The sequence below is a fragment of the Pavona decussata genome, unplaced genomic scaffold (assembly GCF_977016875.1).
Source record: "Pavona decussata unplaced genomic scaffold, jaPavDecu1.1 SCAFFOLD_50, whole genome shotgun sequence".
NCBI lineage: Eukaryota > Metazoa > Cnidaria > Anthozoa > Scleractinia > Agariciidae > Pavona > Pavona decussata.
In genome coordinates this window covers 621,486-636,086 of record NW_028145472.1, presented here as the reverse complement: position 1 = coordinate 636,086, position 14,601 = coordinate 621,486, and the positions used below count along the sequence as shown (strand labels likewise).

General features: G+C 38.3%; 1 protein-coding gene across 3 annotated transcripts; it reads left to right on the top strand.

Moving 5' to 3' along the window:
- Nucleotides 1–3,696: 3,696 nt before the first annotated feature.
- On the top strand, nt 3,697–12,914 carry LOC146481380 (uncharacterized). Of its 3 annotated transcripts, XM_085108474.1 has the most exons (8): nt 3,697–3,820; nt 3,948–4,038; nt 7,407–7,456; nt 8,058–8,234; nt 8,635–8,686; nt 10,519–10,646; nt 11,307–11,783; nt 12,303–12,914. In XM_085108474.1, the coding sequence occupies exons 6-8, from the start codon at nt 10,524–10,526 to the stop codon at nt 12,660–12,662; spliced, it is 960 nt and encodes a 319-aa protein (XP_084964600.1). In that variant the 5' UTR covers nt 3,697–3,820; nt 3,948–4,038; nt 7,407–7,456; nt 8,058–8,234; nt 8,635–8,686; nt 10,519–10,523; the 3' UTR covers nt 12,663–12,914. The 3 variants fall into 3 exon arrangements, with proteins under 3 accessions (XP_084964600.1, XP_084964599.1, XP_084964601.1); XM_085108473.1 differs by lacking the exon at nt 8,058–8,234; XM_085108475.1 differs by lacking the exons at nt 3,697–3,820; nt 3,948–4,038; nt 7,407–7,456; nt 8,058–8,234 and adding an exon at nt 8,524–8,539.
- The last annotated feature ends 1,687 nt before the right edge of the window (nt 12,915–14,601 follow it).

The window sequence follows — 14,601 nt, the reverse complement described above, 5'->3', positions numbered from 1 at the left end:
AAAACGACTACACTGTGAGGTAATTCCAGGATCACGAAGGAGGGGTCTTGTGGGCCTTAGAGTCCAGAAATTTTTGCCGTGGATTCCGAAGCCCGCTGCGTCCTTGGAGTCCACAGTCTTTTCATCGTTCAATTTTTTAGGGGAAAGGTAGGGGAAGGAAGGGGGCAGGGGGGAAGGTATTCAAAGCTTCTGAACCCCTTTGAGACCTTGTTGATTGGTGAGTGAACCAGAGTGTGACACGTAAAACAACAGGAATGTTAACCAAGGTTTTAAACCCGATTGAGCGAATGCGTTTGCAGACCGAATTCTTTCCCCTTATAAAATAACAATAAAATAATAAATGGGAATCTCAGTGGCACATCCACGGAGTGGCTATTTGTCCAATGTTTCTAGGTCGAATTGGAATTTGGATTGTTGGTTTTTGTGGATGGAGGAAAACCGGAGAACCCGGAGAAAAACCCTCGGAGCAGAGACGAGGACCAACAACAAACTCAACCCACATATGACGCTGAGTCCGGGAATCAAACCCGGGCCACATTGGTGGGAGGCAAGTGCTCTCACCACTGTGCCATCCCTGCTCCCTTACTTTCTTACTCCGTCATACACAAAATTCATATCTTTGAACCAGCATGCCATTTAAATAACACCACGAAGCCCATCCCCAGAAAGCAAGAGACTTTTCTTGCGCCTTACATCAAGAGGACACAAAGCTGGTTTTAATTGCTCGGTTATAGCTGGGCTGATAAACACCGGTCTAAATGCAGAAAACAGGTCAAACTAATTTCAGCTTATAAACGTACTTTATTTCCTTTGTTTACCGTCTGGCGTGATAAAAGGAATGGTCCTCATAAAACCTGACCTTTTATTTTTGCTCTTCTTTTCTAGCGTTTTTATTAGCAGTCAGCCAAGCATATAATCTCGCGATAAAAAACAAAGCACAATTTTAGAAAGATTTACCATGTTAGCTATGGGCACATGATAGACTACGCCCTAATTTATGCAACTTTTCACTTTTCGGATTACAACCTGATATTTAACGCAAAAATTTTATTCTTTCTGTTTTCAAGTCTTCATATGGCGGGGAATTACCCTAAGTTAATCAGCTCTTAATGAAAACTATTCAGGCATCAGTTCCTCTCTCCAATTTAAAGACATCGTAATTTACACGGAAAGTAAATAAAGTAAAAAACATGAAAAGGAGAAAAAAATTAAAAAATAAAAGGAAAGCAGTTAGTTCTCTAGACCTTAAGCCTATAGACATTGAGAGAAAAAGTTCATTTTCCGAAATTGTCTTTAATTTCAAGCAAGATAACTTTTAAAATTTGGTGTGCTATATCATGTGAAATAACATCGTTGGTGCTTAATTCTTATTTTAAAATAGACCATCCTCTCCAAATCCATCGAGAGCTTTTTCTTGATTCACTTGAGGTGGTACCGCTGACCACCATGAGCAAAGCACTCGATCATATCTAGCATGTTAGACTGCGCAATATAAGAAATAAACATTATTATTATTAAATATTTTTGTCAGCAGGAAGTGTTTCGCCCTTGCTCCCCATTCCATGCTTACACTCAACCTCCCCTCCCTCAGGTTTGTAGTTCTGTACAGATTCTGGCATTTTTTCGATATCGAGATCGATACCGATATTGTGACGTCACCATCCAAGCCTTTCCTGTGGTGTTATCACATATGCTCCAAGAAGACTCTGAATGGTCCACATGTCAAACAATTATGTAATCGTCAAGGTAGTGAGAAGGTGATGAACTTGTCATTTTTTTACGAGGGTGTGATTCTACCTTCGCGAACATTGCAACAGCACATTCACAAACGAAAAAATATTGGTTTTCGGTTTTAAAATCGGCCTTCAATATTCAAGTGAGAAGGAGTCCAAGTAGCCGGAATTTCTCGCATGTATCGAAATTACAAGGCCCGTTGAAAGTTATCGGCTTCTAAAGGAGTCTTAAACAATGAGGCCTTACCAGGCTCGAAGAGAAGCATAAAAGGGCAAACTGACACGGTCTCCTTACTCTTTCTTGATATTGTCTATGTATGTTCGAGCGAAAGGAACGTTTTAATTTCGAAAACAATACCGCACGACCTTCCTAGGGAGGACAAGACAGCGGTGTGACAATTTTGCCCTTTTCGAGTAGTTGTTGTCAGAAATCGTGGCGCGATAAAAAACACTTCGCCTTTCTCCCACTAGGGCTCAATTTGACGCTTGTTCTCAGTATTGACTGATCAATGCGGACTTCCGTATCTCTCATGAACTCCAAAGTGAAAACTTTGAAGCGCTCTGATGATTTTGTATAGGGGTTAGTTCTGAAGAATGTTAATGTATATGCAAATTGTTTTCAGGAGATCATTAGTATGTTACGCTTTTCTTAAGACTTGAAGTTAGAATGGGACATAAAAAAAAGAGTTTCATAGGAAAATTTCAGGCAGCTTCCAAACGAGGCGTGTGTCGAAACTCGCTCTTGAATTTAAGTCAAATTCTTCGTACCTTGTCAATTGATATAAACACGTGCAACACGCATAAACTTAGAATGGTGCAAAACTGAACTAAAACGCAGTCCAATGTTATGATAGACAACACCATGTATATGTTTTATTTACTTTATTTAACACTGATATATACTTTTTTCAAAGTAATTGATATGCCAATTCAGCGGATATTATGCTTGGGCACAGGCAGTCCAATGTCAATATAAGAGAACCGTTGAATTATAAGGATTTGTATAGAAATGCAACGGATTTGTGTAAAATGATAGAAACTAACATTGTTTTGTCAATAAAGTCAACTCACCCTGCTGCTTCTTGTATTTTTTGTCATTTACCGGCTTTCCAAGCCGATTCGAAGCGATTTCGGCTAGTTAGCCCCTGGATAGTTCGGACACATTACACAAACTAATACGGAAATGAGTGGAAATCATAGCCAATTTATTCAGAAAATGCCAGTGTAATTTTTAAATCCCGTAAGAAACTGGGGCTGAGAATTTGACAAAATGGGATGACCAATGGAACAGAAAATTCTCGGAATTCTCACCTTTCCGGGAAAAAGGACAATCTCCAGAGGTTGTCCAAGATTTTTTAAATTGCTGTTCCATATATTTGATTCTGTACCGAAATTCTGGTCGAATGTATGGCGCTCTTTAAAGGGGCAGTGTCACCTATTTTAAGTGTCACTATGAATAGCCAAAAAATGTATTTTTGTTAACGGGATCGTTAAAATAATGGTTTAGTTTTGTTACAATAAACCTAATAGAGAACAGGTCGAGACTACTATTCATTATGTTTGGCTGGAAATGGCTAGGATGGAAATGAATTGCAACTTGAAAAAATTGGCCAATATTTTCAAGTTCTTCCTGTGTATTTTAGGGAAGTCGCTAAAAACTAATTTTGGTTTGGTCTTTCTAAGAGAAAAACCTTTCTATTTTCTAACCAGTGTTAGAGTGAGAGTAATTTCCTGTTACAAAACCGGTTCTTTGTCATATATTTGAGCAGTTCTGGCCAAAATACAGCAAAATCGCTATGAAAGTGCCCCTTTAATTTTTGTTAACACGTCCAGAAGTGATTGACAGTCTTGACAAAAAGGACACGAGGGAACCCCGGGAACAAATCTGATTGCCTGTCGACAACTAGCCACTGACCACCTGAGCCAGGGAACTTTTGTTACCCAGTGTGCTTTACGAACGTTCAATGTGTCCACGGCGCACTTGCCGGGCATCTTTCGAAATTTCCGAAGCGAGCTGACTTGAAAGAAAATCTTTCTAGCAAACGTCATACGACTTCAATTGAGTCGGAATTGCGCTGGCAGGATAGGTATACATCTCAACTGTGATTCTATGGATGAATTGAGACACTAGGATTTATTTTAAGAGATTTTGTTCCGCTTCGTGCTTCGGGCATGTCTGAAATGGTGTTCTGCCTCTTGTTTCGTTTCACTTAGCAATGGAAACGCGAATGACGCTAACTAACCGAAATCGCTTCGAATCGGCCTGAAAAGCTGGTAAACGACAAAGAATACAAGAAGCAGCAGGGTGAGTTGACTTTATTGACAAAACAATGTTAGTTTCTGCCTTTTTACACGAATCCGTTGTATTCCCATACAAATCCTTATAATTCAACGGTTCTCTCATATTGAGCTTGGGCTACAATTGACATTCCAATCCTAGCAGTATGCGTATGGCCTAAGCTGCTATGAGTTTCCTGTAGCTCAGTGGTAGTGCATCCGAGTATGCCTGTGTCACTTACTGAATAATAAATCATTCTCAAAGAAAAATGCTGTTGTCAGTGGCTCGACGCATTAATTGCCGAAAGGTCTGGACAATAGGAAACCTACAACACGTGTTAGATATAAAACGACAACTTTCATTTTCACAGACATGAAGAAGGCAGACGTTTCTTTCGAAACATGTCTGTGAAATTGAAAATCGACATTTTATATCTAAAAGTCCACGCAGTATTTGCGGCTGTATTCGAATTTTACATGACTTTACCCTAGGCAAATTAAAATCACTCAAGCAAACAAACGACTCGCACTATGAACATTTTCTAACGTGTCAAACTGACTCTTCGGCACGAGCTAAAATTTAATATGAGATTACTTGCTAACTTGGGAGTCGAGATTGACAACAAAAAAATGAAATACTGCAGCGAAGCTTTCGCCTCCCATAATAGAACAAAGGCTATACACAGCTTGTATTGCGAGCACTGTATTACTGACAGTTGGTAATTGAATATACTACATTTCTAGTGGAATATTATTTGCTCTGAATATATTTGGTTGGCTGAAGCTTTGGGAAATAATTTTATGTTTCTTTAGCTACGAGCTTTGGTTTTCTCTAAAACTAATTGTGTCTCTAATTAATACGATACAACAAGTCAAAATTAGAAGAAATCATTCAATTGGCCATTTTGGCGACTTCTACACATCGTTCTAGCCAATAATATTTCTCGTTAGAATGACTCTGATCGGGGAGAATTTTTAAAAATTTGTAATTATTTCAAAAACGAGATCTAACGAGAGACTCATTATATGCAAAGAAGACAAAACAGCAAACTGATGATTCACTTAAGCTTCGTAAAACGTCAAGTTATACGATTTTTTGGAAAGCGTAAGTTTGATTTTAATTTCTTATTATTAAATTTCTTATTTACAGTTAATCCGGTCGGGTGTTAAAATTAATTGCGGTATAAGGCTAAGCCAAAGCTAAATTTTCTGTGGACTTTTTTACTTGCATAAAATAAAACCTGTGTTAGTTTTGGTCTACTTGTACGAGCACACATTAGAATCATTAATATGCACGTTTTAATGGCTTTTGACAAAACAATCGAGCCTCGCTTTCTTCAATCTCCTTGTGATTTCTTTGAAGGAGGACTAAGAAATGTGGGTAAATTAGACCTCTTTTGAAAATTACATAGCGATGGCAGTTTAACAGTCAACCACTGTGTAGGGTGAATTTTGCGTTAAAATGACCCGTCTAGGTTATTTCACAAGACGCCAATTTTTACATCGCCACATATTTAATTTTGACAGAAATTCAACTGATTCAATCTAAATAAGACGAATCAATGAAACATGTATAATAAAAAACTGTTCAGTTGGTCATGCTAGGATTTCAAAATTAGTAAATACTCATTTGAAGCAAACAATTAGCGTTTTTTATAATTTTTTCAGCTCCAAACCAAACAGTTTTTCAGCGCCACAAATTCGATCTCAAAAAGACGAATAAATCCGGGTACAGTTGAACTGTTAGCCGTGTTGGCATTTCAAACACTCTTGAAACTAAAGCATCACAATTAGCTTTTTTTGCAAATTATTTGATTAGCTCGAAACCAAACATTTTTACATCGCTTCATGTTTAAGTTGAGGGAAATTATTTCTCAATCAATAAGACGAAACACGAAATAAAAGTTAGCCATCCTCGCGTTTCAAAATCAGTAATACAAACAAGTCGTTTATGCATCCTAGTTATCTTTTGAAAACTATTTTATCACGTCGAAACCAAGCACAGGGTTCTTTTAAAATCTACACGGTTATTTTTAACCTGACTAAATAAACAGGAAATGTGTCAGAGTTAGCAGTTATCAAACAATCTTCATCTATCTTCTTCGTCACGAATCGCCCATTCGTCTTTTCCGTGCGGTTTTAGATATAAAACGAGGATTTTAAATTTTACAGACATGAAGAAAGCAGAAGTTTCTGTCGAAACTGTCAAATTGAAAATCGACATTTTATATCTAAAACGCCTCGTATTATTTTCTGGCTTTATTCAAATTTCACATAACTTTACCTTAGGCAAATTAAAATCACTCAAGCAAGCAAACGACTCGCACTGTGAATATTTTCTGACGTGTCTTACTGACTCTTCGGCATCCACGAGCAAAAACTTAATATTGTTAACTTGGGAGTCGAGATTGTCAATAAAAATTTGGACAAGTAAATAAAATACTGCAGCGAAACTTTCACCTCTCATAATATAAGAACAAAGACTATACACAGCCGGCTTCTATTGCGAGTATTACTGACAGTCGGTAGTTGAATATACTACATTTCTAGTGGAATTTAATTAGCTGCCAATTTGACGAACACAGCGGAAAGGTTTAAACGATTTGTCGACGAAACAATCCACCATACTTGTAATAAATTTTTCCAGACCCAAATATTTTTGGTTGGCTGAAAGCTTTGGGAAGGAATTTTATGTTTCTTTAGCTACGAGCTTTAATTGGTTTTCTCTAAAATAAATTTTGTCTCTAATTAATACGATACACCAAGTCAAAAATAGAAGAAATCATTCCATTGGCCATTTTGGCGACTTATACACATCGTTCTGGCCAATAATACTTCTCGTTAGAATGACTGTCATCAGTAAGAATTTTTAAAAAATTGTTATTATTTCAAAAACGTGATCTAACGAGAGACTCATTATATGCAAAGAAGACAAAACAACAAACTGATGATTCACTTGAGCTTCGTAAAACATCAAGTTATACAAATTTTTGGCGAATATGGCAGCGTAAGTTTGTATTTAAAATTCTTATTTTCTTCACTGGTACCAAACAAGCGAGAGTGAAGACTTGCCATGTTTCTCTTTATTTCCATATCATTTGCGGGCTTTCAGAAACATTTGGGAAAACAAACGTAGTTTGATTTGCTCGGATGCGTTATGCTGAATATTAACTGAATATTTAATTTCGAAAATCAATTGACGTGTCGTTTGTCTTCAACTGATTTTTTCATGTTTGGAAAATTGAAGCCTAAGTTTGTCAACAAAATTCAAATCGAAATATCTGAAGCGATTGAATTCCAATGAAACGAATCATTTCAGCGCGCCCTGGTTCAGATTTTGGATTCTTTGCCTGTTATTATATCTTGTCTAACATCTTCCTTTTTTAATCCCTTCAGATTAATGCTGTCTCTCCGCCGAACCATGCAGCGGTTTAAGTACTACAAAGGTAAATTATTTGAAACATGAATTCGCTAAGATACATTGCACAGTTTATCCGGTAGGGTGTTAAAATTAATTGCGGTATATGGCTAAGCCAAAGCTAATTTTTTTGTGGTGTTTTTTACTTGCATAGAATAAAATTTGTGTTAGTTTTGGTTTACTTGTATGAGCACACATTAGAATAATTAATATGCACGTTTCATTGGCATGTGACAAAACAATCGAACCTCACTTTCTTCAATCTTTTTGTGATATCTTTGAAAGAGAACTGAGAAATGTGGCTAAATTAAACCTCTTTTGAAAATTACATAGCGGTGGCAGTTTAACAGTTCACCCTGTACAACAGCCAGAACACATTCTTAATTACCCATTTCACGCAAATTGAACTCTTTATTCGTCAAGAAAACTTACCCGGGGCCAGATGAAACGTGTTGCAAAAGCAGTAATTCAAAAGACAATGGATTAAAATGGTGCTAAATTGTTCCACTTTTAGAGAAAAAATATACAATTGATGTGGTAACCGTAAGGTAAAGTGATAAGGGTAAGGGAAGGCTTTTGACAATGAGAGTCTTGCAAGCTCAGTCAATTGTATTGGCATTTTTGTGTAGTTGAAAGATCGGCCGTTGTTAGGAAGGATATATGGTTAGGCTGTGGGAAGACCTCCTCGGGGGGAAAGAGTGGTGAAGCTCATAAAATATACAAATATTAATGGCCCTTTCAAAGCTCAGATTCTGGACGGAGGGAAACAAGGATATCTCACCGATTACTTTAATCTCAGTCCACAGGTATTTTATTTGTAAAGTTAAAAACTTTTAACTCCTATGTTTTTATATAATAAAGAAACCGTGAATCACGGCTATTGAGGGAACACATCGTAGCAAAACAACATTGAAGATGCCCTCCTATTCGAGTAATCGGGGATTAAACAAACTGGGGGGGGGGGGGGGCATAGTGTTTTGAAATTAAAATTTAAAACATATGTTTTGGACGAACTTGTTCTAACGAGTAGCTAATTAAACAAAACAAAATAGAGCTTCATCAACTAAAACCTTTCCAAAAGTGACAAGGAAGGACCGACAAATCCGACACTGTAAGTTCTCAACTGTTTTGTTGAATGTTATTTGTGAGGATTTTGTTACTCATTTTGATGTAAAATGTAATTCTTTTTCTTTTCCTCTGTTTCAGATTTCTTGTTCTCGTTTAGACAACCTGGGGTTAGTGCTGAAAAACTTCAAAGGTAAACGTTTTGATATTTAGTAGAATGCATTTTAAGCAGAGCTTAGCTGTGGCGCTGAATTTTGTTTTTACGACTTTAAAAAACAGCAAAGAAACCAGTTTCTCTTTCGGTTGCTTCGTGACTTTCAGAAATCAAACAACTCAGTGTGTGTTCTAGTTTTCAATGATGTGCGGTGCTCTATTTGATGTTGGAAAATGTATCGAATGCGGTAACTAATTTGTTTAAAACTATCGTTGAAGCATGCACTGATCGATAGAGGACAAACTTTAGTTGGGTTAGTTAAGCTAGTGGTGGCAGTTTTTCAGACACGAAACGCTCTCTAATTTGACCGTACTCTGTTTTTCATGTCATTCTCGATGCAACTAAAAATGGCTGCTGACCAAACTAACAAATTAAATCACGTTAGAAATGACTCCAGTATGTTACTAGAATTTAACAGCACTGGGTTAAACAAAACCTGAGAAAAAAACACAACACTACATTATTGAGATTTTCAGGGTTAGACCACCATTAACTGAAAGCAAACTTCAATAGGAAACTAATTTTGTAAAGCAATCATGATAATAGCGATTTTGATGACAAAAAAAATTAATTTCCCTTTCAAGTTAAATTCATTGTTGTGGCTTTAACTTGCAACGGGAATAAGTAACTTTACGGTTGCGGGTTTCGCGCGAATTGAATTAGATTAAATTGAGCAAGGAATCAGTAAAAAATGCATAAGGAGGACATCGCACAATCAAGGCGCTGACGTGTCAAACAATCTCAACTTCTGTTTCATCACATAGCAGAGTAAAAGAAGTACACTTTAGAGTCAAACGAGAGGAACAAAATCGTCGAACCATGTTCTGTTTCACAGCTGACTTTCAGCATTAGAAGACATTCGTCCCACAGCCGACTTTTTCAACGAAGGTTTCTTTTCATAATTTTGGAAAGGTGATACGCATTTTCTAAGGCGGATTAATTTTGAAATTTCCTGATAAATATTTCCAAGAGGGTAGGTTGTGTTTTATGTTATTCAATAGTTAAGTATGTTTTGAAATGGGTTTTAGTATGCAAGATTTTAATTAAAAAACAAATCGGAGACTTAATGCCACATTAGCCATTTTGAAAATTGTTTGTCAACCAGTAAGGATATACTTGTCCTGTTTCATACATGTCATCAGACATGTTCAAAACAAAACAGCTCAATCAAAAGCGGGCATGTCATTGGCCTAATTAGCGTAACAAGCTGTCTAACAGAACATTATAGAAGAGTCAAGGTTATTGGTGGATACAGAAATGATTTGACAAATAAGAATGCTCGGCTTATTTTGGCATCCAACATGTTATCAACTTCAAAACGTGTTACCTTTAGTCAACAAAAATGGTTTAACCAATAGGAGAGCTTGGCTTATTGTGGCACCCAACATGTTGTCAGCTTTAAAACTTGTCTGAAACATGTTTTTTACTTACAAGTGAACAAACAAAAAATGATAAAAGCTTCTGTAACAGTGAGAGGTGAATCAGTTTTCCTTCAGATGGTTGAAGCCGCACAAGCAAGACTGGTAGGTAATGGAACTAGAGATTTCCCCTTACGTTTCTATACTAAGTTGCATTTTTTTCCTTGGGAGAATTGAACTGAGTTCTTGTTAAATTTTTAACTTGAAGATTTTATTTTATACGGTTATTGGTTTTTTGTGTCTGTTAATTACTTTAATTATTGCAACAAGGAAGTTCACTATCAACGCGTCATCAATTTTCCGCAGTGGTCCTTGTACTTTGATAATTGCGAAGGTGTTTCTTCTCTTTTTGCGTGGTGAATAAAACTGAGTTCGAGAATTCAATGTTCACAGGTTGAATGATGACGAAACGCTGCCTGAATATACCGCTGACCATCACGATGTGTGTACTGTTCTTACTGCTGATCACCTTGTGTTCAGCGAATGACAACAGCAGCAGCAGCAAACCACGTGACAATAAGGTGAGTTTGATGAACAAACTCTAGGTACAAAATGACAACAGTCAGCTCCCTTCCTGCTGCCCACTAAACGAAATATGATTGGAAAAGGAAAAGAGAAACTAGTTACACGTCACTTTAAATTCCATTAAACAATATATTATAATCAGGTACTGGAAATTGTTGAAGTGAACAACTGACCATCAGGCTTATTCGTTATTTACAGATCTTCACCACCTCCCCCTCCCCAACCAAAAAACCCAGTTCTCTTGTATGCCTCCTCCCTTAAATCCCACCAGCTCATCCAGTCTCGCAAAAATTTGAACAGTTCCTTATATTAAGTATATTTACAGCAAAGGCAGTTATCCAGGTTTCCTTGGGGTGAAGCTTAAGTTTATTATTTGGCCAGTTTAACAAAGTCTTAAAAAAAAAAAAAAAAACCTACATCTCATGATGGCTTATTGGCAATTCTTCACTGAGGTGGAAGTTTTACCGACACTGGATAGCCAGCTCCGATTAGTCATTTTATTTGCTACAAGCTGATGAATGCACCAAAGTACAGGACATTGCCGTGAGGTCAATAGCAAATTAAGTACCCAATGAGAGCACTCGACCAACACTTTATCCACTGACTTGATATATAGTGAATCAAATTAAAAAAATATTCCTAACTTCTTCATTCAGGGCACTACACAGACGTCATCATATGGGTCCTGTGGTCACAGCACATGTTTCTGCGCACCAGGAATTCCAGGTATCCCAGGAAGCCCTGGACCCGCGGGACCAGCAGGTGCCGCGGGATCACCCGGTAATCACGGACCTGAAGGACCTATGGGCCCTCGAGGAAACAAGGGCGATAAAGGCCCTAGTGGAAGACGAGGTACTTCAGGCCTTAAAGGTGCTCATGGACCCCCTGGACCGCCGGGTCCTACTGGAAAAAGAGGTAAAGCAGGTGCTCGTGGTAACCAAGGTCCTCCTGGCCCCAAGGGACCACAAGGATCCTCTGGCCCACCAGGTTCACGTGGAAACAAGGGTGATACAGGTGCTCGTGGAATTCAAGGTCCCCCAGGCCCCAAAGGAGCTCTAGGGTCTGGTGTGCGTAACTGGAAACAGTGCGTTTTTAAGAATCTGGGGGATGGAAAGGACTCTGGATTGATTAAGGTAAACGCTCAACTACAGAATGATAAGCCAAAAACAATCATTATAACATTAACATTTCCTTTGTTTCCTACCAGTTTGAACTTTTAAAGGAATTTATGTTTAGTTTACATTATTACTTTCAATTGGTCAGAGTATCCTCATTTACGCACCACAGTACACAGTGAATTGACACTTAAATAGTCATTATTATTTAACTTGGCAGAAAAATAGATAATGTTAATTAAAAAAACAAACAAACCTCTACCCAGCATCTATTAGGTCTGATGTTTATACTTATAAACCAGCCCTGGTTGTCTGCTGATCAAGATATGTACATTTTGATGAGAGTAGAGACTTTAGCAACTACTGCTTACCCATGAAACTAGAAACTAGGAGTGTAAGGAAAACCTTTCTTTTTTATGGGATTTGACTATTGGACAGCGCAACTGCCGGATCAGATCAGTTTGTTTCAAGTATTTATGTAAACGATGATGGTTCCCACTTCAGTTCAATTGTTTGTTTGTTTCATTTATTTCACAGGAATGTGTTTTCAAGAAGATGTCAGACAAAACAGGGCTGCGTGTTTTCTGGAATGGAGATCTTCGCATCTACAACTGCCATGCGTGCTGCAGGCGATGGTATTTCACCTTCAATGGTGCAGAGTGTTCAGCTCCAGCAGCCATTGATGGTGTAGTGTACATGGTACATGGAAATAGTCGCAAAAAGAATCTACACCGAGTGAGGCAAATCGAAGGCGTCTGTGAGAAAGTACGCAAGGGCACTGTTCGTGTGGGATTCTGGGTCGGTAATTGTGTTGGTTATGGATCTGCTGACGCAGCAACAGGCTGGAACTCAGTGTCCCGGATCTACGTGGAAGAAGTACCAGCCCCACAGGCTTGAAAGAACGAGCAGAGTTGCCGCTGTTGTTTTTATGGTTTAACTTTAAGGTGTTTGTAGATTCCCACTGCGGACTGAATGATCGCTTAATTTAAAAAGGATTATAATCTGAATTTTAGGAAATAATAACCAAGTGGAAGTAATCAAAAAAGGCGTTAATTTTTGAAGCTTGGAAGGTGCAGGGAATAAGGCCAATTTTATCCTACAGTAATGTATAATGGGAAACATAGAAATAAAGGTCGGGTAAATAATATACTGCGTTGTGCGAATTTCTTTCGGTTCACGTTTGTTTGCTACAGAGTTGGAGTTTACCAGTTCTTGCCGATTTTTTCTTCTAATTACATAAGTCAGCTTCGGTTACCATGTTACATTTAACTTCCACACGATTAGTCCACCAAAGCTTAAATCTTGGCTCCATAATATTTTGAAATCGTCGCGATTTTTTTTTTTTTTTCAAAATAGCAGCATTTCTTACTGTTCTAAAACCACTGTTTATTAGTTTTCAATCGGATTTTACGGACGGAAACGACATTTCCTTCCCCCTTTCAGTTGCACACTGTACTTCATTGGATTAAGAAATGAAAAAGAAAGTATTAGTGAAAGTTTGTGATTTATCTGCCTCAGTTTCTGACCAGTGTGATGCGTAAAACTGCCACTCTTTGACTTGCGCACCGGGTGGTCTTGATAGGTAGAAGTTTACCTGAAAATTCACTAAAAACGACTACACTGTGAGGTAATTCCAAGATCACAAAGGAGGAGTCTTGTGGACCTTAGAGTCCAGAAATCTTTGCCGTGGATTGCAAAGCCCGCTGAGTCCTTGGAGTCCAAACTCTTTTTAATACAGTCGACTCCCGATATCTCGAACCCTCGCTTACTCGAACCTCGCGCTAACTCGAACCAATTTTCCTTTCCTTTCAGGTCATTTTCTATATAATTTTACCCTCGATAACTGGAACTCCCGATAACTCGAACTTTTTTCAATTTCCTTTGAAGGTTCGAGATTTCGGGGGTTGACTGTATCCTTTTTTTAGGGCCCGGAAAGGTTAGGGAAGGAGGGGGGAGGGGATTCAAAGCTAATCAACCCCTTTGAGACCTTGTTGTTTGGTGAGTGAACCAGAATTTGACACGTAAAACAACAGGAATGTTAAACAAGGTTTTCAACACGATTAAGCGATGTTATATTAAGGAAGTTCTATGTGAGTTCTTCAAATCGTCTTTCCTTGTAATTGAAGTAGTTGTTCCCTCTGAAGTCACTTGTATGTCACATGTAGCACCTGTGGGATGGTTTTCTTGAGCCCGCACAGTCTCCGTTTTCACAGCGGGCGTGTCTCCGTTTTCACAGCGGGCGTGTTCTTTATTTGTCACTTGCAAAGCAGTCACGCACTCCACCTTCCTAAAACCAAGAAAACGAGAGCACTCGGTGTCTTAAGAGAAGTATAGCAACTGACACAACACAAAGAGAGTTGTCTGTCACGAATTGGCCAGTAAACTTCACTCCGTTTTCACCATAGTTTCCGAGGTATACTATGGTGCGGAAATAGAGTCAAGAAGGCAGATTTGCAAGAACCACTAACAGTCCTGCTTTTCCACCTTCAGTGAAAGCCACCGAAACATTAGGCCCCTACAATCAACTGACACAACACAAAGAGAGTTGTCTGTCACGAGTTGGACAGTAAACTTCACTCCGTTTTCACCATAGTTTCCGAGGTATACTATGGTGCGGAAATAGAGTCAAGACCGCAGATTTGCAAGAACCACTAACAGTCCTGCTTTTCCACCTTCAGTGAAAGCCACCGAAACATTAAGCGATACAATCCACGCTTTAAGCGCGTTTAACCTTATATTAGCCAGTCAGGAAGCAAAAGCAAAATAACATGCGTTAAATAACATAATTTAACCTTAAGTTGATAGACCCACGGCTTACAAATTTACTCGAGGTTAG

What these genes read in the sequence shown, in the direction of transcription:
- LOC146481380 (XM_085108473.1), top strand. Translation starts at nt 10,524, where the DNA reads ATGATGACGAAACGCTGCCTGAATATACCGCTGACCATCACGATGTGT. An exon ending in GCAAACCACGTGACAATAAG is followed by an intron (nt 10,647 to 11,306) that starts GTGAGTTTGATG and finishes TTCTTCATTCAG; the next exon opens with GGCACTACACAGACGTCATC. An exon ending in AGGACTCTGGATTGATTAAG is followed by an intron (nt 11,784 to 12,302) that starts GTAAACGCTCAA and finishes TTTATTTCACAG; the next exon opens with GAATGTGTTTTCAAGAAGAT.